This window comes from Panthera pardus, unplaced genomic scaffold (genome assembly GCF_024362965.1).
Source record: "Panthera pardus isolate Hobbes unplaced genomic scaffold, ASM2436296v1 HiC_scaffold_18, whole genome shotgun sequence".
Lineage (NCBI taxonomy): Eukaryota > Metazoa > Chordata > Mammalia > Carnivora > Felidae > Panthera > Panthera pardus.
Window position 1 is genome coordinate 34148119 of NW_026526743.1, and position 24210 is coordinate 34172328.

The following is a 24210-nucleotide window of genomic DNA, read 5'->3' on the forward strand; positions in this document are numbered from 1 at the left end:
ACCTGAGCCGCAATCAGGAGTCAGAAGCTCAACTGACTGAGCCACCCCGGCCTCCTGAGTCCTTTCCTTTCTAATGTCTTCTTTTCAGGGCTTCATCCCGGCAAGGGCTACTGCAATAGCCTTCCACTAGTCTCCCTGTTTCTACATTCACCCCTACTCGAGCCGTTTCTAACTCTAACACTACCCCAGCACTTACCCACTGTGTTTTACCGTTTGTGACTGTTCCAACGGCTCTTTGTATTCGTAGTGCTTCTTAGCACAGTGTCTGGCATATATTAGGCAGATAATAATAAATACTTACTGAATAAACCAACCATGAAGAGGATTTCAAGAATTTAAGCAGGGAAGAATGATCTCACATGAATATTCCAAGGTAATGTCCACATGAGTTACAGAAAAAAGTAGATGTTACGTAAGTATTTGCTCAAGCTCCTATGTCTCACAGGGAATTCTATTCAAACACAAAACTTGGGTGGCCAGAAACACACGACCAAAAATTAAATCGCTTTCCTATATTACATAATTGATATCTTCTTCAAGAATAACTCACTACTGGGGCGCCTGGGTGGCGCAGTCGGTTAAGCGTCCGACTTCAGCCAGGTCACGATCTCACGGTCCGTGAGTTCGAGCCCCGCGTCAGGCTCTGGGCTGATGGCTCAGAGCCTGGAGCCTGTTTCCGATTCTGTGTCTCCCTCTCTCTCTGTCCCTCCCCCGTTCATGCTCTGTCTCTCTCTGTCCCAAAAATAAATAAACGTTGAAAAAAAAATTTTTTTTAAAAAAAGAATAACTCACTACTTTCCTTTAATTTCAACTGACTGAAAAATGCTGTTACACTGAAGAATAAGTACTTCCCACACAAAGCATTTTTCTTTGAAGAGTTCAATTTTCATTGGTTGTTTATTCTGCAAAAGAAGGTGATGAGAACCTGGAGCTCATTCACCTCCTTCTGGAAGTAGGCAAGAACTGGAAAATAAACTTTATTTCTAAATCCTACTGCCCTGCTAAATTTCCACAAGTCTCTTATTTTTCCCCTTTGCTAGAATAATTAAAAACAAAACACAAACAAAGCCCAGGGGCCTGGGACCGAACTATAAAGATTCATGTAGGAATGAAGAGTATTTACAACAGGAATATTCGTTTTCTTCAGTGTTTAATTTTAGAAAGAATAAATGCTGTCAACTTTCCTTTACTCACATTGCTTTTTTCCCCTGTAAGATGATTCAAGTTTAATTATCAAACTAAACATTGCATTACCTTAAAAAGGATTAAGTTCTTCAAATAGGCAATTCATGGAAAACCAAAACCATACCAAAATCACTTTGTCCAACCTTAAAAGTTACAAACTGACACTTATAAATAAATAAATAGTTTTCAAATTTGCTTGACAGCCAAAAAAACACAAAGTTCTTACATTTCAGGCCAAAGTAACTGTTAAACATAGCACTTCTGTGTTTGTACTGGAGACTGTGGTATTTAATTTCCAGGTTGGAGGGACAAAATGGGCCCGGTGACACCGCATGCTATATAAGATATAAAACTTCCACTGCTGCTGCCCCCAAAGTAATTCCTACTGCTGACTTGAAAAATTATTCCATTTAGCTAGTGCCATGATACAAGTTAATGAGATCTGGTTTCCTATGGAATTGAATTTTGTGATGGCAGACTACTTAAGTGTTTACATCACTGGCCACTACACCTTCCTAATTCTAACATTAGACTGTAGTGTAAAAATACACCAGGGGGAATCAGATTTCTTTGTTATGGTGTTCTGAGGCTTCTCTTTGGGAAGCAAAAACAATAGGCCAATCCACTTTCCTTTCGTCAGTAAATATACTTAAGTCCTGCTCTTCCAACATTTTTACCCTGATGTTCAAGTCACATGGGATTTCAAAATGCAGGACAGCAATTAAGAGGAATTTGCCATCTGGCAAACTCAACTATATTCCAAATAGATAGCTTTCTGGCCAGAAGTCACTTCTACCAAGCCACAGTAATTCAGATCAAGATGACTTTCCCTATACATTATAAAACTTCAGAGCACAACAACTTCTAACAGAGAACAAGATGAGCATCTGTTACCAAAGTAATCCTCAATCTAACATTAAGCCTTATTTAATGCACTCCAGTAGCAAAGGAGACTAAAGGAATCTAAAAATCAGGGTACAGCATACGCAATTTTATTCATATTTAAAATGTTTATTATAAAGAGCAATTTGTCACAATCTTCTGGTTGTCCAGGCATCTAAAAAAACACATGCAATAAAAAAAAAATTCTTTTAAAGCAAACGTATGTATACATTTATCTTTTCATAGCACAAGAATAGTCTCATCATATGTGCTTTTACCTTGAATTCATCTATATGCACTGAAAAGAAAAAGAGATCTTAAAATATTGATTCCCTTGACTGATCATCAGTTCCTTAGTTCATGTGTGCCTCTCAGAGTATAATCACTTTCCTCACTATGTATGACGCTAATATTAGTTGTATTTTTTACACATTGTGACTCCTAAATGCCAACCAACTACTTCACCTGGGGTTCAAAGGAAGATAAACTTTGCATTACACAAACCATACAAGGCCAACTAACCCATTCAGTGGTATTGTTGAAGTAAATCTTTACAGGGGACCTACTGTGTGCAAGGCACAGAGTGCTAGGTGCTGAAATGGCACTCTACAACTTAGCAAACGAAGAAGTTGCATTCAGTAAAAGAGATTAGGTTGGCATAAGCAATTTTAGGAAAAGAATGAGGTTAAATGCTACAAGAGAATAAACAGAAGCTAAGCACTATGGAGTTCAGAAAAGGAAGACTAAAAAAAAGTACCAGGAAGCTTCATGTTGACAGCAGCTGTGACACTACATAGGGAAAAGTGGTGGAAGTTTAAGGTATATGGAGAAAGACGATCTTTAAGATTGCCTGAAATCACAAATTTCGCATTCCAAAATCAACATGAAAGGGGGCTTTCATTTCCAGAAATAGTGGGCTAGGTAATTAAGACCAATCCTCTACCTCTATGATTAAACAAACAAAAACTGGAAGAAATTTTTTAAATGATTCTTAAACAGAAAACCTAACAAGGCAGTAAAAAAAAAAAAAAAAAAAAAAAAGGCCCAAAGCCAAGAAAGGTGAAAGAAAATCAGAAATTAAACCCAACATTCAAACTGGTTTTCATCCTGAGGATTTCTCTGACCTTGACCTTGAAAACTGCTGTTTTGATGCACTTACGAAGCAACAGAAACAAAAGTCAAAGCCAGGAGTCCACAAAAGGTGCAGAGTCGGATAACCAACTTCTTCTTCATCTTAACCTAGTGTCCCAAAGAACTATACCATTAAGATAAAGGTGGGGGCGCCTGGGTGGCTCAGTCTGTTAAGTGTACGACTCGTGATTTCGGCTCAGGTCATGATCTTAGGTTAGTGAGTTTGAGACCCGCGTCAGTGCAGCACCCTCTTGGGCTTCTGTCTGTCTCTGTCTCTCAAAAATAAATAAATGTTTTTAAAAAGGTAAAGGTGAACTGGGAGGAAAAACAGCAGCAATAATGAGCAAAAGAAACAGACTCAAAGGGAATTGACAGTGGAATTAACACATATAGATTATAAAACAACGCTTACTGCGTTGAAAGAAATAAAAACCAAGCCTCTGAATTAACAGCAGACTGTAAAACAATGGCATGGCACATTTGAAAAAGGATGAAATAGAACCTCAGGAACTAAAAAACACAATAACTGAATTTAAGATGTCAATGGAAGGGTGTAATAACAGATTAGAAATAACTTGAGAATTAATGAAGAAAACATTATCCAGGATGCAGTATGGAAAAATAAAGGAGTAAGAGGCATAGACAATAAAGTGAAAGGATCTGGGTTAAATCAGCAAAGGAGATAAACAATGGGGCATAGCAATATAAAATGGCCAAGAATTTTACAGAATAAAAAGAAGTCTGACAAACACCAAATCCAACAAAAACACATCCATAGTTGGATATATTGCCAGGAAAATGCAGAAAACAAAAAAACAGAAAACAACTTTTAAAATACATCCTACAATAAAGAAACATCACATTTAAGAATGAAGACGAAGCATTTTCAAAAGGTGATCAACAGTGAATATACCGAACTTGTTCAATGCAGCTGCCCAAAAGGCACGATTACAGTATGAGGGCATGAATGGCGGAACCACGCACTTTAATTACTTCACTTACCAGCTACGCGGATTCCAATTTCTGAGGCAGCAGCTTAACTCTAACCAAACATCAAGATTCTTAGAAGGTAAAAGGGAAGACTGCTAACCAGGTAAATGGTCTTGACATAATTCTTCCTGATTGTAAGGGATTAAGACACCAACACTTCAGCTGAGAAAAATAGGTGGCCAGCCTCTGCTTTCAGACCCCTATAAATTGTTAACAGCTCCTCTCATGCTCCAATTGAAAGACTGTAAAAGCTGCTTTTATCTCCGCTCAATTCCTGGTTATCAAAAGGGAGTATAAACACTGATTCTTTTCAAGGATTTCAGAAGTAGTGCCCTCCAAACTATTTCATGAGGTCCCTGTTTGATATCAAGTCAAACAGCCGAAAAATCAACAAATCTTACCTCACAGCTGGTATACACAAGAGGGCATTGGGAATTCTGACCACCAGGCCCGCACTTGGCTTCCCTGGGTCCCAACTGCAGACCTACTCAGTCAGACTATCTGGGGGGTAGGGTCCGAGAATCTGCATTTAAACAGGCCACAGAAGATCTCGTTTTCTACTAGATTAAGAACCACTGCTATCAACAAGTAGGTCGCCACCTTTACACCTGTGCGCATTGACAACTCACGTGAGCAAACTCTCAATCAAGATCCTTCAACCCAACCCTCAGTCTTAGTTTCTTTTTTTTTTTTTTTTTTTGCGAAACGAGCACGGTGGATTGCTATCTATCAGAAGAAAACGCATTGAGCACAGCAAAAGGTGCATGGTACATAATAAATGTGTTTCCCATCCTACACTTGCACTCTGTGATTCAACCATGTCCAACCAGGCACTCCCACATCTCCTGAGTAGCCTGGAGCCTTTCCAAGACCCCTGGGAGAGAGCCCGCTCCTCACTTGGAACCTGGGTGGCCCCACTTAGCAGAAACGGTGGAAGAGATCCGGCAAGAGGTGCGAACTCCCAAGACCGCTAGAAAGGGCCGGGATCCTTCCCCCCAGACGACTTGGAGGCCTTCCCGCGGGTTCCCTCGGCTCCCCTCAGGCTGGCCCCCAGCAAGCCCCTGGCCCCGGTGACTCAGAATACTGGGCAAGTGCGCAGACTGAGAACGGGCTTGGTCCTAAACCTCACACCAGACGTAGCCCACCCACCCCCGCCCAACACACCCCCATCTCCTCAGCGAAGAATCTGGAGCCCAGGTCTCTCTGCCAGGGCCCAGGCCGCACTCACCTACCAGCGTGCAGGAGGCTAGACCCCCTCACCTCGGCGGCGCCCACCCCAAACCGCCACCACTAAGGCCACGCGCTCTTTAGGGGAAAAAAAAAAGGGAAAGAGAGAAAGAAAAAAAGAAAAGAAGGAAAACAGCCTTTGCTTTTGTATTCCTTTTGACCCTTCAGGGCTTCCTCTTCCTCACCGCCACAACAAAGTTCCGCCCCGCTTCCGGTAGCGTAACCCAATCCGCACCTTTCTTCCTCCCCAGGAGACAGATGGAAATCCGGTACCAGGAAAGCTAGCCAGAGAGACTTGATTGGGCCATTCTCACCTCAGCAAGGGGATTGGCCAGCTCGTGCTTGGGGGGCGGGTCGGGCCGGGCGATCACGTGATACCACCCCTGACATATGATTGGCTGTAAGGGAGAGGGCTTGCCACAGAGGAAGGGGCGTTTCCTAGGGGACTGAGGGAGGGCAGGGGCGGTACGAAGCGGGGGTGGGCCCAGCGCGTAATGGCAGCGCCGTGGCCTCGCGTCCATCTTTACCGCTCTCTCGGACCTGTCACAAAGGAGTCGCGCCGCCACCGCCGCCCCCTCCCTCGGGTGGGCCCTGGAGCTGGAGAAGTCAGTGCCGCAGCCCGGCCGCGCTGCTCTGGGAAACCACTGGGGACGCGGAGCTGGGGGGAGTCCGAGGGCTGGGGACGTCCGTGAGGGAGGGGAACAGCCGCCCGAGTCTGCGGTGGGGAGACCGGACTGGGGCTGAGGGAGACTCCGGGAAGGGGCCCGGGAGGGAGTGGCGTTGGGCAGAGCCCAGGAAACAGCCCGGAGGTTCTCCACTGAGGCCCGCGCTGAAGGCGCCTGAAGCGGTACCTGGAAGAGGGTGTTCCCCCTTTAGCGGATTCGTGACCGGAGGAGGTTGTTGGGGGTCGCCCTTCCGAGGAGGCCGTGGCTAAAAGGGCCCAGGTGAGAGGCAGGTAGATCTTGGGGGGGCTCCTGATGTTTAGGGGTGCTCCTCGGGGGTGTCCTGGACGGAAGGGGTAACGGGAGGAGGCTTTGGGAGGGTTTTCTTTTGTGGAGTTTAAGGTTTAGGTGGCACGGGTGGAAGTCGGACCTTCCCCTGGGAGACATAGAAATGCCTTGGGGTCGAGAGACACCTCAGGGCGAGGGGCTAGGAGTTGGGAGCCAGAGCTAGAGGATTCTTTTACTCCGGAGGCCCGATGTGGAAAATGGGTAAGGGCCCTAGAGAGAGGTTGTTGCCGAGCGGTTCTGGAAAGAAGAGACCACCATCGGTAGGAAAGCCCGGCGGAGAATAGTGAGAGGGAAGCAGCAATGGCAAGGGTTTTCCTCTCTGGAGACCGAACCTGTGTCTCAAACACAGGATTCAGCTGCTTCTGGGCAAAGTGCAGGTGGGGTGGAGGGAAGTCCATGCTAACAGCACTCCTTGCGTGACTCTAGCTGTGGCTTTTGTTCCTACCTGGTGCCTCAGTTTCCCTGTGTTCGGGGAGGGAGAGCGAGGCAGAGATGGTTCACTGAAACTGTGCAGTTCCATGCCGTAGAGCTGTCTGCATGAGGCTGGCTGCTCCCCCTTGGAGTGTTGTACTTTGAACTTTAGAAGGTTGGAAGTGTCTACGAGTGACTGAGTAGGGTCCTGCAGACGTCCAGGCCCCTCACCTACCGTGTACCGTCCCTATTAACCTCCTCGGGTCCCTTCTGTAAAATAGGGCGGTGTGTGAAGATACTTTACAAACTACAAGCTGTGTGAGAGTCAAGTACTGCGATTCTACCACCAAAGGGGTTGGAGAAGAAAAGTGAGGGCACTTTCTAAACTGTAAAGCAGTATGTAGATGTAAGGGATTAGTATTAACACAATTGTTGATCACCTCTTGTACTGGGAGCCATATTGTATGAAAACCTCAAGGTTCAGAGCTTTCTAGGTCATATTATGATCTAAACCCATGGTTTCAGCCCCTGCTTAGATGGGAGTGGAGGGATTTCCGGTTTTTTGCTCCCCAGAGTTTTAATTTACTCTGAACTGCTGATGGTGCTGGCAGGAGGTAGCACTAGAATATAATCTCTTCCTTCAGAAAGTTTTTCTCTGACAGCTGAAATTTGATCTCAATATTATAAACCTCCTCCCCTTTTTCCATATATATATTTATGGCCTTTGGATGTCTACGTGTAGTGAATATCATGCTTCCTCTTGTGATTTTGTAAATGAGACCTCCTTTTCTCCCCCCACGAATATTACGCCTTTCTGCACTCTGCGGTGGCCTCAAACTAGATTATGAGGCACATAAGCAATTGCTTTTAAATTTCTCTTCCACAATGGTTCTTTTTATTTTTCCCCATATATAGAAGTTACATTTTCTCGAATGACATCTTGCTTTGTAGCTCCCCCTATGAAGCTATGAAATACTTGAGTCCATGTATGACATTTTCCTAATATTTGGTTAATGGCGTTTGTTAGCTGGTTTTCCAGATGTTGGATAATTTGTGATTTTTGAAGTTTTTTTTTTGTTGTTGTTGTTTTTTAGCTAAAAGCTGGCTTGAAATTCCTGTTTTTCTAATTTTATATTCCATGGGTCTTTAAAAAAAAAAAAAAAAGCACTGTGGTGATTTTATGAGCTTTCTGATTTCCCAGGATACATGTTGTCCTGACCTACTGCTTAATGTCTGTGGCCTGCTTTTGCTGTTTTCACAAACTCTTCATTATTTCTGTATTCCATGATTATTTTTAAGTTATTGATTATAGGAAATGTTCCAGCATGCTCTATGTGGACTTTTTCAGTTTGTCAACAAATGACTTTCACCTTAGTAAATTGGCCAAGAAACAAGGGGAAATAAAAACTTAGCATTATGTATAAAAGTTTGTTATTCGATACAACTCTGAAGTGTGTTTTGGCAAGAGAATAACAAAAAAAATTGTTGTGTGTTCCTGAAGTGCATTTACTCATTTTGTTTCTACTCATCTTAATTCAGCCTATCAGGAATTACAAAAATAAGTAATTTTTTTAATGAAGTGAGAAGTCATTTTGCATCCTTTAAAATACAACTCTCCTTGATACTCTAATATCTACATAGTTTGAGAAATTATTAGGAATTCTTAAGGATGGTAATCAGTATTACTACTTCAAATTGGAAGTTTTCTGTTTCGTGATCGGATGCTTGTAAAGTAGGTGCGATAGTCACAGGGCTGAAAAAGTAAATGGAAAATCATTAGGCACCACAGATGGGAATCACAATGGAACTAGCAGTCTATATCAAGAGTTATTTGGGAGCAGTAAACTATCAGTGTAGCTTCTCTTCAAATATTTGGCATCTTCGCGTTTACCATTGAGTTTGGATAGTTTTTTTCCTTGTGTACAATTTTGAAAATTGAAAAACAGAATAGGAAGTGGTGAATGATAAAACTTGGGCCAAAACCATTAGAAGGAGACTTACAATTTTAGTAGTGCAAAAGAATGAATATTTTCACTTTGGTTTATCTATTTGGTGGTCAGCTTTTGAAATAGCTTTTGCAATATGATTGGGAAAAAAGGTAAAATTGTTAAATTTTACTCTCCGTGTCCATTTCAAAAGAGAATGCTTGCTGGTTAAAGATGTAAGAGCATATTTAACTATAGAAAACTGTATATAACTGTGTGTGATATATACAAGGCTAAATGAAGCAAACATTTTATAGTGGTTGGCTGTAAGAGAATATTTTCCTTTCTCCCTTTCTGAGCTTTTGAAAATGAAGAATGTGTTTGAAAAATTAAAGAATTGATGCACTCCAGAAGTTTGTTAATGAATGAACCGTGCATGTAACTTTCTTGTTGTTTGAAATTATTCCAGGCATAATATCATGGGTCCTATACACATCAGATAGAACGTTTGAAATACTTGACTTGGCAAGTTTATTATTACCTCGGTTTAATGTGGCAACGTTAGTTTTTTTTTTTTTACCCCTTCTACCTCCGGAAGAGTTAAGTTTCTGCTCCTGGGCTCCCCTAATGCAGTGACTCTCCAAGTACGGCTCCTACTCCACCGTTCTTTGTGAGAAGTGCAACTCCTTTTTTCAGTTCTTATTGCTTCATAGTTGTTCATACTTTCATATACCTAAGGGCTGCTTATTAATAACTTATGAAGTGAATTGTTAAGAATTACTAAAATGTGGTATTCATAAGCCAAAACTAGTAAGTATAGCATTAGAGTTTACTGTTGTCCCTGAGTCTGTCCTGGGAAACTTGGCAACAGTGCAAAGCTTCTTACATGTCATATGCAGAATGGGGTTCCTGCCATATTCAGGAAGGGTGCTTATTTAGGATGTGTCCTCAGTATGGTCTCAAATGGATCTTGGGTTTCCATTGTGCTTCCTCTTTTCTACCCCCCTCCCCCACCTGCCATTTAAATTACTATTAGCTTCATCTTTATCTATTTAATTTATGGGTTTTTGGTTAACTTTTCACTGTGTGGTCAGGCATAGTTGTACCAAAAATGCTTTGGCTTATAATTTAAAACATGAATGTGTTGCAGCACAGATAAATCTTCATTCCCCTTTTGCTAATTCTGGTATATATAGTCACCTAAAAACTTGGTTGTAAGAGATACTTGAAGGTCACTAAGTTCCTTTTCCACTGGAAAAACGGTCGAGGGAGAGGCCACCTCCTAGTAGACCTAGTGCTTTATCCGTAAGCTTCTATGGCATGTGCTGTGTGATGGGTCCGGCACTAGGTGTGTTGTCTGTTGGTATCCTTTGTCCCTCTGCCAAGAACATGAGGACCTTTCTTTGGCTTTGCTTGGTGCATATAAGCATTGGATTTATATTTATTGAGTGATGTTGTCTCCGTTTTTCAAAGTGATCACTCCTTTGGAAACATTTCATTTTTACAGATTTTAGAATAAATTCACTTAAATTACTTATTGACTGCCTATTAGTTTCTAATAGGTATCCAATTGAGTATGCAATTGACTATTTAAGTAGATCTCTTTAAGGAAAGTGTTGCTATACATGCTACTGACACATTTTGTTTTCTTAATAGCAGAGAGTTCTCTGTAACAGTCAAGTCCTTTTCCTTCAGATTTGTGGATGATATATGTGTTTGAGTAACAGATCTATATGACTTCCTGTTATTTGGTCTCCCAGGGGGGATAAATCCCCAATAGTGTGGCGCATTACATGTGGTTTTCCCCTCCGTTCTGTAGCCATCATTAGCGCTTACCTCAGTTCTTCCTTAGCATTTCCGTTTTGGATTCAAGGCAAAATTTTCAATTCTTGAGACCAGGCAAGTATTATTTACTTGTCCTTTTTTACTATTATTTGCTTCTGGAAATTCCTTACTCTATCCCAGCCCTAAATTTTATTTCTTGTTACAATTTTTGAATATTAAAAGGATTTGACTCTTCTCCTTTGTACTGTTTCAGGTCAGGGCTATCTTCTATAATTTATTCTGCTAAAAAATCTCACCTGACCACAGCCACCACTGCTACTGAGTTAAAAAGTTCCCAACGTTTTAGAAGCTTTTTCCAGCTACTCCTTCTCTACCAATTCAACCAGAAAAATTAACTACTTTTCCTCCCAAAGTTGTACTTTCTCTAACTAACCTCTGTGCATAGCAGAAGTATGAAAATTACCCAGTGCTTTTCTCGGACAATGTGAAGGTTAGTTATGATCTCTGGGATAATAGTACCCTATCTGGCTTAAACTTCAAGTGGCCAGCACTAATGCAGATAGTTTTGGACACCTGGGTGACATGTAAAACTATCTTACCAGAGCTGCTTTTCCTTTTGGGGGAAAAGTGAAGTTCCAACCAAATATTTCACAATCTTCCCCCCTCACCCCCACCACAGAATATCAGATGCTTTTGAGTCTAGAGAAAAACACTCTTGTTAAAATGTCTTTAGGTGGTTTCTGTTTCAACTTGTAAGTATACTCTTGACATATAATACACTTTTCTTATCTACTTATTGTACAACTAAATAACCTTGTTGACCTCCAACTTTTCCCCATTTCGACACAGTCTTCAGCAAAAAAAAAAAAAAAAAAAAAGTTATGGTCTTTGGGCTGTTCTGTAGAATATTTTAAAAGCAAAAATATTTATGAGTAAGGTTGTCTACCTTTGAGTTACACAGGTGTATGCATTTGACAAAACTTGGCACATATATTCTTAAGACTTGTATCTTTCATTATGTGTAGATTTAACCTCTGAAAACATATTGAAGGCCAGTTAGTGATATACATGCTGAATTATTTAGGGAGGCAGTATACTAATACCTGTGATTTACTTTGAAATGCATCAAAAACAGATGGATTGAGGATAGATGTGTGATAAAGCAAGTATAGTAAAATGTTATTGTTAGAATGTAGATGGTGGGTATGTAGGTGTTCACTGTAAAATTCAACTTTTCTGTATGTTTGAAACTGTCCATAATAAAATGTCGAGGGCGCATTAAACATGATGCTGGACGCTATCCCTGGTCCTATGCATATTCACTATCTTAGGATAAAATCCAAAACTTGATCTAATGAAAGAAAACCATTAAAATTTTCAATGTATTACATGTTGTTACTCTTCATGCTATAGGATTTAGTCTTTGAGAATTGGGGAGTGGCTTGGAAAAAATTACTGCATCCTGGAACACTGTTTTGGAATGATGAGGTGAAGATGACAGCAATGGTAATTTCATGCCCAAAGTGTGTTTTTTCTTCCTATAGCCATTCATTTAACCAGCTTCTCCTTTCTTGGCAGCATAATCCTGAAGTCTTATTTTCAGAGAAAAGAAAGTGTTCTTAATGTCACTGAGCTTTATTATGATTGAATGCAAGCAAATATTTGAAGAGATGAATCATTGATTCCTGGACCATCGTCAGACAGGGTTAGATCAGTTGGCCAGATGTCTCTGTGGTGGATAGTTTATGATGGTAGAGGTCTGTGTTTTGAGTACCAGACCTCACTGCTTTAACACTGAACTTTCTGAGAGCCCAAGTTTGATTTTTTTTTTTTCCCTTTCAGAGCAGCGCTAAAGTAAATAAAATGTAAAAATCTAATAAATCATAAATGACATAGAAATGGAAAGAATAGTTGTTACTTTATTTTGTAAAAGGAAATGTTTTATAATTATGCATTTGCAGCAAAATGGCTATGAACAGTATAATGATTTAAAACGCATTATCATTTAGATGGTAAAAAGTGTCTCTACTAAGCAATGGCATCCAGTGGCATCATTATAATTTAATCAGTTGGTGGTTGTCGCGTCAGTTGATGACTGCTACAGCCACAGATCTAGTCCTTGTGTATATTTAAATTATGTGACTAGCTTTTTTTGTTCTCAAAATCGAGCCAACCATCTAATGCTAAGTAGTCATCAAAGTTATGGGGAAGTATATAGGTATTTGAGATGTTTTGCCTTTACATAAGCTCTATTCTTATTCATTTTCCATTTCATTCAGTCTGTCAACCATTGAATGACATTACCCATCAGCAGGGTACCATCTCGATTCATGATGCTTCATAGGGTGGGTCTGTTGGGAAAAATAGGGAGCTATTTTATTCATTATGTCAATATGTACTGTATATAATCATTAATGGATGTAACTGTACTCTAATGGCTTTTTTGGCTGCCTTCTCCAGAAGGCTAAGTTCAAAGATAGTATCAGTTCATTTTTCTGGAAAGGGAGATTAACTTTTTTGACCCCAGAAGAATCACTCTGTAGTGTTTCAATTTGTCCCTTCCTCCAGTTAGTAGGTCCTACCTATTGTGACACATTTCTGTGTTAGGTTCTATAGCACAGTGATTTCCAGACCTGACCACCATCAGAATCAACTGGAGAATTTGAAGAAAATAGTTGCTTGGGTCACATCCTAGAAATTCTGATGCTGGTGATTTGGAGTGGAACCAGGAATTTGCATTTTAAGAAGTACTTAAGCAATTCTAATGGACATTGCCTTTGGGATGATTAAGCTACAATCCCTTCTAAGGTTCTTTGTCTAAAAGTATGGATAAGTAAAAATTATTTTAGTACAGGGTAGATGATAACTCTAAAAGATAACTTCTTTGGTTATCTTAGTGCTGTTTGTTTCTTTGTTTAAAGTTTATCTCGAAAGAGAGGGGAGGGCAGAGAAAGAGGATCCCAAGCAGGCTCTGCACTGTCTGCGCAGAGCCCCACGCCAGGCTTGAACCCACAAACTGTGATCATCACCTGAGCTGAAATCAAAAGTTGGATACTCAACTGACTGAACCACCCAAGTGCCCCACAGTTATCTTAGTGCTTTTTTTTTTTAAATTTTTTAATGTTTATTTACTTTTGATGGAGAGAGAGAAAGACAGAGGGAGAGCAGGGGAGGGGCAGAAAAAGAGGGAGACACAGAACCTGAAGCAGACTCCAGGCTCTGAACTGTCAGCACAGAGCCCGACGCAGGGCTCAAACCCACGAACCGTGAGATCGTGACCTGAGCCAAAGTTGGACACTCAACCGACTGAGCCACCCAGGCGCCCTTCTTAGTGCTCTTAAATCAGGTCTTACTCCAGAGTCCCCACATCCCAGATTATTTAGTCACTCATTTTATAATAACATCTTGCATTTTTGGATCCAGTGTAAGTGTAAGGCTCTGTGCCACATGTTTTACATGCACTATTCCATTTAATCCTCACAGTAGTACTGTGTAAGAACTATTATTATCTCCATGTTTTAAAGTGTGTCAATAGTCAGGGTACTTAGAATGCATAGCTGTAAATATTGCAGAGCTGGGACCTGCGCCCAGTCTTTCTGACTGCAAAGCCCCATACCCTGTACTGGAGGTGGCCTCTGGCATCCTGTATAAGATCTGTAGGCTGAGTGTTACTGTCTTAAAACAATGGTCCTTCGGAAGAGGACCACATAATGATTTTTGGAATGAGATAAAACAAAGCTGTGTAAAGTATAATTGTTTAACTTCATTAGTCTTTTGCCTAAAGTGTTCACAATTTGTTCTGTGAGAGAAGTATAACAAGTGGCAATGATTTCCTGATAAAACCTATACATTCTTTAGTACTGAATAAATCTAAAAGATCATACCCTTGGTTCACTTATGTCCCCTGCCTTTAGATGTGACCCTTAAAGATTCTCTGTATGTTCATTTCAGAAGTTTTTTAAAGATACCAGCTCTTTTTTTTTTTTCTTGTATGTTTCAGATTTCCCCCACCTAATTAGCCTCTTCTTTACACCTGGTCTTTAATTAAAGAGAAAGTCTTTAATTTTAAAATATTTGAAAACTTTATTTTTTTACTCCCATTTCCTCCTATGACAGATTTTGTAGTTGGCATCATTTTGGGGTCATTTAGGGAAAATGGCTCCTTTGGAAGAACTTGACCTGAACTACACTTGAGTTCAGTATGAAAATAAGCAAAAGCTCACTGAATTCTTGTCATCTTCCTCCAAATTTAGTCAGATTTTTATAAATACCTATAGGTACTGGATATCTTCCCTTTAGAACAGTACTAAAAGGAAATCTGCATAGATTAATTATTCTATATCCAGTTTAGCAAAACATTTTTGGATAGAATGAAGTTTAAGACTTTGAGATTCAACAAGCTTTTTTTTTTTTTTAACCCACTGTATTTCTCAGAAGCATTCCCATCATTTCTTGTTAATCTAAATAGCTTTACAAGTGATGGCATTAAACTGTAATTGTAGGATTCTCTGTTCTCTCCCAACACTTTTTCTGAGACTTAATCTCAACTGACATTCTCAAATCATTACCAGTTTTTTAAAATGCCTGATTGGTCTCCCTTCCGCAGTTATGCATTCCCCAATTTAATGTGTCTGAGTGGACTGAATCTTATTTACATGACACGCCTATCCCAACTTCCATATTGATCATCTGGAAAGGCTCAGGAGCTTTAGAGAAGCCAGTAGAATTCCCTCTGCTCCAGTAACCCCAACATCACGGAGCAGTACAGGGTAAGAGAGCACTTGGCCAGGAAATGAAGCATTACCAAATAGAGTTCCCTTGTATTGAATCCTGGACCACTCCCACTACCGTCCCCGAAGTATTAGTTGGTTTAGACACAGATTTTTATGGCCTAGTGGGTAAGAAACTATGACAATCCAGAGTATGGATTCTGATACAGACTTAACTGGGATGAGGAGTAGTTTTAGATATACTGGTATAGAAAGATGTGCTGTTGGTGTGCCTGGGTGGCTCAGTTGGTTAAGCATCCAACTCTTGATCTCAGCTCAGGTCATCTCCCCCATTCATGAGATCGAGCCCTGCATCAGGCTCTGTGCTGACAGCATGGAGCCTCCTTGGGATTCTCTCTCCTTCTCTCTGCCCCTCCCCCACTCATGCTCTCTTTCTCAAATAAACAAAAAAATGTATTGTTAAGAAAAAAAGCAAACCTCAGATGTTTATGGCATCATCCTATTTAAGTTAAAAAATTGGTGGGGGGGGGGGGGTGCTGCGCCCAGGTGGCTCAGTTGGTTAAGCATCTGACTTCAGCTCACATCTTGATCTCATGTTCTCGAGTTCGAGCCCTGCTTTGGGTGAGCTAAAGCCCCACATCGAGTGAGCACGAGCCCCACTTCAGGTGAATCCCACTTCTCTTTCCCTTTCTCCTCTGCCCCTCATGGGATATTTTTTTCTCTCTCTCCCTCCCCCCCACCCCCACCCCCCATCCCAGCCCTTTGCTCACTTGCGGCCTCTCTCTTAAAAAATAGTTGTTGTTTTTAAGTATATTAGTGTACAAACAGACACATGAAGCTTTTAGCAGGGGTTACCTCTGGGAAAGGAATGGGCTATGCAGAAGAGAGGCTTTCACTTTTCTGTAGACTGTATGCAGCATTTCAGTCTTAAAATGAAAGTGCATCCATCTTTTGTTTTAAAAAGTTAACAGATGGGGTGCCTGGATGGCTCAGTTGGTGAAGTGTCCGACTTCAGCTCAGGTCATGATCTCATGGTTCATGGGCTCGAGCCCCATATGGGGCTCTGTGCTGACAGCTCAGAGCCTGGAGCCTGCTCCAGATTCTGTCTCCGTCTCTCTGCCTCTCCCCCACTCCTGCTTGTTCGTGCTCACGCTCTCTTTCTCTCTCTCAAAAATAAGTAAACATTAAAAAGTTAACAGATAAAAAACTTTTAATATAATTCTTTGATATTTCATGGGAGTGCTCTAGTGGCATATCAACTGGGCAGACCTATCAGAAAACGTTGGGTTCTTTACCCGCTTCGTCTGAATTGTTCCAACAGTGTCTTCTCTGAAATTTCTGTGAGAAAGGCTGGAGCACTGCTTCTTAAATATGTTACTTTTTGGTCTTAGCAGCATAGTTTATAAGATCAATAGAAATTTATAGCAGGGACCCTTTTAAAGCCTTATTTCTGATTTCTGTCTCTTGTCCTTTTAAGCATTGAGATCTCTTAATTATCTACTCTCTGAGGGGAATTGTATGTGTACCATGGTCCCTGCAGTAATGGGAATGGTATTACTTCAACTCTTTGTTGATTCTCTTTTAAGAAGCTGTTTCCAGCAGAGTCCTTGTCTCATGCTCCTACCTATACTTCAGTCACATCCTTTTAAGTATAACCTCCAAATTTTAAAGACAGCCTGACTGGGGAGAACCAAAATACCTATGGTATTACTTGGCTCAGCCATTGCTATCTTGCTAGTCTGGAGAGAGATACTGTGTGTTAACTCTCTTCTTTCTTCCCATCTCTCCCTCCTCTTCCTTCTGTTGTCCCTCCCCCTCCCTCTATGGGTTATATTAGATTATTATATGTATGAGTAAAGGCTTTCTATCTCCATCTATCTTCTATCTCCATCTCCTTTCCTTTAGTTTTCCCCCATGAACAGTAATTAAACTAGGCAAATATTTAAAAGAATTTGCTGCAAATCTGTCCCAATAATGGAGTTAATTTTTCTCTTGCTTTTCTCTTGCTCCATTGAATTACACATTTTATTTATAGCTATTCCTGAGCCAGTGCTCAATATACACAGATTTAATTGTAAATAACCAAATGTTGAGAGTACACACTAGTCTCTCTTCCTTAAACGTCCATTTTGTCCTTATGGGTCTTGTCTCCGGGTCTTGGCATGATTTTTTACTTTCTACTGCCAACCCCCTCCCACTTCTGTTTTCTTCTTCCAAATCCTTTCTAGACCTAACCAGATTTTCTCAGTTTAATGAGGAGGTGGTTCTATCATTAGGTTTTTGTTGATGACCAGACTGTATGGGATAAGAATTGCCATCCATGAATTCCTGGAGGGCAGGGACTGTGCCTTGTTCATTTTTATTCTCCCAGTGCCAGCATGGTGCAGGCATAGGGTGCCTAGTCAGTATTTTTAGACAAAGATCATGGATGTGCTCTTTTGTAACTTTGGAGCAGCAGACATATTGTACAAAAAACTCATCGTTGTGAAAATGTAACTTTGTAATGTATATTTGCCTCTCTCCAAACAGTCTTGCTGACATAACAGAAAAACTTTGTAACTGCTTGTATGATTTCTGTAAATTCTCAAGAGTGCCTCCAAATGGGAAACGTGTACAGTTTGGTGATTGCATTCAAGTGAAACACTCTACTCTTTATTCTCCTTGATATCAAGTGGGTGCTAACATATTTGTGTCATAACTTTTTTTTAACAATAAGCATCTGTAGTTAGATAGTTTATTTGAAATATTAACTTTTCTCATACATTTAAATTTAAAAAGGAAACAGTTCTTTTTTTTTTTTTAATCCATTAAAGGAGTCTTTGCAACAATGGCACACATTCTTCTAATGTATTTCTGCATAGGTAGAACCATGCATATGGATTTTGGGGGGGGGAAATCAGTGGTAATTTGTGTGGTTTACAAGGATATGGTTTAGCAATCAACTTTATGTTGTAATGCTAAAAAGAAGTTCTTGATCGTAATTCCCTTATGTAAAGGTACCTCTTTGTGTCGGAAACCTATAAAAATAACCAGAGATGATTTCCCACTGTAATCCTATGCCTATAAAGTCAAACTTAGAAACTGTGAGTAATTAAATGACCAAGAATCTTTGATGCATTTTTCTTTTCTTCTCTTTTAGAACTGCCACTGGATGACCCAGATTCCCTGTAATTGATAATGTTGGAGATCGGTTCTGCAACTTTCTTCCATATTCGTTTGTTAAAAACAAATAGAATGCAAGTTCCTCCACTCCAGATTATGAAAACAGTACTTGGAAAACTGAAAACTATCTAAATGATTGTCTTTGGTTGGGCCGTGTTCTTAGTGAGCAGAAGCCTTGGCCAGGGTCTGCTGTTGACTCTTGAGGAGCACATAGCCCACTTCCTGGGGACTAGAGGTGCCACTGCTACCATGGGTAATTCCTGTATCTGCCGAGATGACAGTGGAGCGGAAGATAGTGTTGACACCCAGCAGCAACAAGCCGAGAACAGTGCAGTACCCACTGCTGACATGAGGAGCCAACCCCGGGACCCTGTTCGGCCACCAAGGAGGGGCCGAGGACCACATGAGCCAAGGAGAAAGAAACAAAATGTAGATGGACTAGTGCTGGACACACTAGCAGTCATACGGACTCTTGTAGACAAGTAAGTATCTGACTCCTCGCCACCTCCTATGAGATGACAGCGTTCTATAGAAACCATAACCTTTGACTCCTTCACTTCATTAGGATCTCTTCACCAAGCCTTGAGCTCATAAGGCAAGGGAGAATATTTTATTTCTCCTCTGATGGCAGAGTAAATTATAAGCTTTGATATTTTTACTTGCTAACATCTACTCCTGTCTGGAAATATCTAAACATTTCAATAGCAGAAAGCACAAAGCTAGGATCTTTATTAGGGAATGTAGTAAATAAGGAGCGAGTTTGTGTTGCAAGCTACGATAGGAAATGGTTTCACAAAGACTGATTCTTATCTTGCTTGCCTATCTACGCCACAGACCAGAGATTCAAGATGAGTTATTTTTCCGAGAGCATGGCTGTGTGCACTTTCTGTTGGCGACGTAAGGACATAGATCAAGGAAAGCATTCGTCCTCCTCTCTTTTTGTATCCCTTATTTGGCCATCTTAGATCCATTTGGGAAGCTTGTAAATTGAAACTGCAGGGCACACCTGTACGTGTTTTGTTTCTCCCCTGCTTTGTCTAACTATATGTATGAAATCCCAGATTGAATAACAGTGAAATGAAAGAACATTGTTCAAGTTGAAAAAATATTTTAACTTAACTGCAGTTCAGTAGTTAGGAGCAAAAGTTTTAGAACCATGATCAACCAAGTTTCAAATTTCGGCCCAGCCCCTTGACTAGCTACATAATAGTGGGCGAATTAATTCTCTAAGCCTCAGGTTCCTCATCTATAAGAGGGAAATTATGTCTTTCTTACAGAGATTATCATAATATATGTAAAGCATCTAGAATAGTGCCTTACACGTAACAATCACTCAGTAGATGATAGTATTTTTTTTAATGCTTCTTTATTTTGAGAGAGAGAGAGGGAGCACAAGCAGGGGGGAAGAGCAGAGAGAGAGAGAGAGGAGAGAGAGAGAGAGAGAGGAGAGAGAGAGAATCCCAAGCAGGCTCCACACTGTCAGCACAGAGCCTGACACAGGGCTCGATCCCATGAACTTTGAGATCATGAGCTGAGCTGAAATCAAGAGGAGCCAGACATTCAACCGAGCCACCCAGGTGCCCCAACTTTTTTTTAAAGTTATATCTGGGTTCTTTTTGCCTCAGGCTCTGCTAGTAAATTTAAGTATCTAAATATTTGATAATCACTTTTATAAAACCTAGTTTTAATTCCTCAAAATTATAGTGTTAAGCAAGGTATACCTGTGCATATTTTTCTGAGGGGAATTTTTTCCCTCATAGAAATAAATTTATTTTGTACATCTTAATATCTGCTGTAGAACAGGCTGGGGAAAGGAGGTTCTTACAAATCTTCTCCATAACCAATTCAGAAAGGTCTTCCTAACGTTATTAATACCAGCCTTTGAAGCAGTTCTGGTATCTGAATCAATTTTGTTTATACTGTGGATAGACTCTTTTTATTTCTTTTTTTTAATTATTTATATTGTAGTTAATATACAGTACAACATTGGTTTCAGAGGTAGAATTCAGTGATTCATCATTTACATTCAACACCCCGTGCTCATCACAAGTGCCCTTCTTAATACTCACCACCCATCTAGCCCGTCTCCCACCCACCTCCCTTCATCAACCCTCAGTGTGTTCTCTAGCAGTTAAGAGTCTCTTGTAGTTTGTTTCCCTCTCTTCTCTTTCCCTGCCCTTCCTATATATCCATCTGTTTTATTTCTTATATTACACATATGAGTGAAATCGTGTATTTTTCTTTCTCTGATTGACTTTTTTCACTTAGCATAATATATTCTAGCTCCATCCACGTCATTGCAAGTGGCAAGATTTTCTTTTTTTTGATGGCTGAGCAATATGCCATTGTATATATACATCTTTATTCATTTGACAGTCAAGGGACATTTGGGCTGTCTCCATAATTTGGCTATTGTTGATAATGCTCCTAGAAGCATTGGGTTGCACGTACTCCCTTGGAATCTGTATTTTTGTATCCTTTAGGTAAATACCTAATAGTGCAATTGCTGGGTCATAGGGTAGTTCTGTTTTTAGTTTTATGAGGAATCTCCACACTTCTTTCCAGAGCGGCTGCATCAGTTTGCATTCCCAACAGCAGTGCAAGAGGGTTTCCCTTTCTCTGCATCCTCACCAACACCTCTTGTTTTGTTGTTAATTTTATGAATTTTAATGCTCATATGTTTGTAGAAAATATTTATTGAATATAAATCTATGCCATTTACATCCCTCAAACTCAGTCAAGAAGCTAGAAACTGTTATTTAAAGTTTCTTCATGGTGCCTGGTTTTTTTTGTTTGTTTGTTTGTTTTGTGTTGTTTTTGAGAGACAGCACATGCAAGCGCGTGAGCAGGGCAGGAGCGTAGGGAGAGAGAATCTTAAGTAGACCTGCACCTGGGGGGTGGGGGTGGGGTGCACACACACAAGGCTCCATCTCACAACCCTGTGAGGTCATGACCTGAGCTGAAATCAAGAGTCGACGCTTAACTGATTGAGCCACCCAGGGGCCTCTCTGCATGGTGACATTTAAAACATACTATAAAATTATAATGAAAAGTTTCCCTTCCCAAGTAAGGAAACCACAAGCAGTGTTATTTAAGCCCATTCGAGAAGTACAGAATAGGCTTTGCCGTATTTTTTAAGAAAGTGATTAAGACAGTATGGAAGCAGAGTAGGAGATTTATCTCCAGTCTTTTAGAAAATATTACACATTATAAGAGAACTTGTTGATGAAGCAACTAATTCACTAACCTGAGGCAAATAGCGTACATTTGAGTAATAGGGTCATCTTTACCGTAAACCTGCTTATACCAAATTATAGCTATAACTCTTCTGAGAATGAGCAAATAAGGCAGATGTAGAGCAAGTGTGACGGGACCTGTTCGAGAAGCTAATGGCCAAACAGCGTTCAGACAGTTACAAACATAGTCACTGTAGCTTGTTTTTCAGAAACTACTAAAGGAGAAGAATTTCATACCTATAAAGTTTATAAGGCTGTTAAAACTAACCGTGGAAGATAGGACTGATGGACTTGGTAAGAATATACCTAAAAGGATGTATGCAGATGTCACAATTCTAGAATAATTGGTATTGATTGTTCTCCTCATTTTGCTTGTTACTTAGGAAAGGATGATGTTGATCTGAGAGAGGGGAGCAGTTTCTAAAGCTGTAGTGAGAGGCTTATATAGGAAACACACTTTAAATATACTTAAAGTCGTTTTGAAGTTCTCTTATTTGCATTTTTTTTTTTTTTTTTTTTTTTGGTAGTGACTTTATCCTCAAATTGTCAGTGGTATTAATATTATTCTCATATAGTTTGGGACTTTAAGTTACAGACTCCTCCTGATGGAAGTTTTTTCCTCACTGTGTGTGTGTGTGTGTGTGTGTGTGTGTGTGTGTGTCTGCGTCTGTTCTGTCTTCCTCTCTGTCATTCTGTCTCTCTTCCTGTCATTTTTGCTGTTATCTCCATCTACCTTCAGTCTACGACTTAACCTAAAATTGGCAGGTCTGCGTTCCCATAGCCTGAGTCCTGCTACATGGCTTTCTTTGCCTTTTCTGTCACTGGAGACTTGCAGCTTGATATCAGTTGTAGCTCAGATTGTCATTCCTAACTTTTTTCCAACTTCTTTCACTGAGAGGGGAACCCCATCTGAGCTTCACTTCCTGAGTCTGTTCCATCCCTTGCACAGGTGTGGTTTTGGTCCCCATTACCTACCCTGCAGGCATAGAGCTCCTGGTCACCTCTGTCTAGTTCCAGACAGTGAGCCCCATTGTCCTGCAGCTTTAGCTCCTGCGTCCCACCAGGAATTTCTGCTGCATTTCTGTTCCACAGAGAAGTTTATCTTGTTTTTTGAATGTAAGGATGTGTGTGTGTCCTTAAAGTGCATCTGTGTAGAATCGAGGTGTTGTAGTCCTCATTGGTCACTGACTCTACCACATTTTTATTATTCTTTCCTTTTTCCCTAATCCTGTTGTCCCCTTTGCCTGACCCACTAACCAAATATCAATGGGTAACCATTCTCGTGAATTTAAGGTTATTTTCTTCCAATCTGCCTGCCATATGTATGTTTGTGTCTCTATAGGAAGTTTATAATAGTATTTTGTGTGTGATTTTAAAAACTTACATAAGTGATACATAAATCTTTGTTTTTAACTTCTGTCAACATTATTTGAGACCTATGTTGCTGTGTATCAAGCTACAACTCCTTCTGAGTCCTGCAGATTATTCCTTTGTATGTTTGAAAGTCTTATATTTTGTTATCCTGTTATCTGGTGATGGCACTTACATTGATTCCAAATTTTTGTTCCTACAAATAGCATTATGACAAATAATCTCCTACACATCTATTACCTGTGTTAATAGTTTCTCTCGCATGTTGGGACATTTAATTTCATTATTGCCAGATTGCTCTCCAGAAATATTTGTAATTGGTCAGTTACATCATTTAAGACAAATCTTTTGAATGGTTGTTATTTCTTCTGAGAGAGAGAGAGAGAGAGAGAGAGAGAGAGCGCATTCAGGGGAGGGGCAGAGAGAGGGAGAGAGAGAATCCCAAGCCCCATGCTGTCAGCTCAGAGCCCCATGCAGGGCTAGATCTCACAAACCATGAGATCATTACCTGAGCTGAAATCAAGAGTCTGATGCTTAAGGAACTGAGCCACCCAGGTGCCGCTAAGGCAAATCTTTTAAATGATAATTTTCCCTTGTTATGGAAAGGTACAGGGTATGTCAGATAACGAGTACCTAATGAGTACCTGAAATTAACTTAATAATTTCCATATCATAAGAGTATTCTGAGGATTAAATGATTGAAAACAGTAGTTTTTACAGGTTGCTTCATAGTAAAGCAGAGAGCCACGATATGTAAATAAACCTGAATTAGATCTAAGTAATTAGATTTACCATGGTTTGATGGAAAATATTTCGTTCATTAGTGAAGTTCCCCTAAAGCACTTCCTTAAGATTCCTGGGATCACAGATTGAAAACCCACTAAATTACAGTTTATAATGCCATTTTAGAGCATCATCTACAATATTAAATATCTCCTTGATTAAGTTTGGTTTCTTTTTCTTCTGCCATTTTATGAAACTTAAGCAAATAGTGTTATCTCCCAGAAGAACACTTAAAAATGAAGACGTTTATGTAGGCGCTTGCTTCCATAAATCCTCAGTTGAGATTGTAATCTCCCTTCCTGGTGTTTCTTTGAGGTAAGTTGGAGGAAGATGACTTTGGCCTCCCTAGCTCATCTTGGTTGGCACTGGGCCTCTAGAGGAA

The 24210-nt window shown here is 40.3% G+C and overlaps 2 protein-coding genes across 8 annotated transcripts in view; one reads left to right on the plus strand and one right to left on the minus strand.

The window, feature by feature from the left end:
• The window catches only part of PSME3IP1 (proteasome activator subunit 3 interacting protein 1), a 31501-nt gene extending 25675 nt beyond the window's left edge, over positions 1–5826 (minus strand). The window contains exon 1 of one of the 6 annotated variants that reach the window (XM_053906138.1): positions 5730–5826. The gene's annotated coding sequence lies outside the window, so the exon portion shown is untranslated. The other 5 variants (XM_053906141.1, XM_053906143.1, XM_053906139.1 and 2 more) reach the window with 5 other exon arrangements.
• Positions 5827–5888: 62 nt separating this feature from the next.
• Positions 5889–24210, plus strand: part of RSPRY1 (ring finger and SPRY domain containing 1) — a 43337-nt gene continuing 25015 nt past the window's right edge. The window contains exons 1-2 of one of the 2 annotated variants that reach the window (XM_019455849.2): positions 5889–6020; positions 18416–18920. In XM_019455849.2, coding sequence (XP_019311394.1) covers positions 18571–18920 — 350 coding nt within the window. In that variant the 5' untranslated portion in view covers positions 5889–6020; positions 18416–18570. Of the gene's footprint in view, positions 6360–18415; positions 18921–24210 lie in introns of both variants that reach the window. The other variant, XM_019455848.2, reaches the window with a different exon arrangement.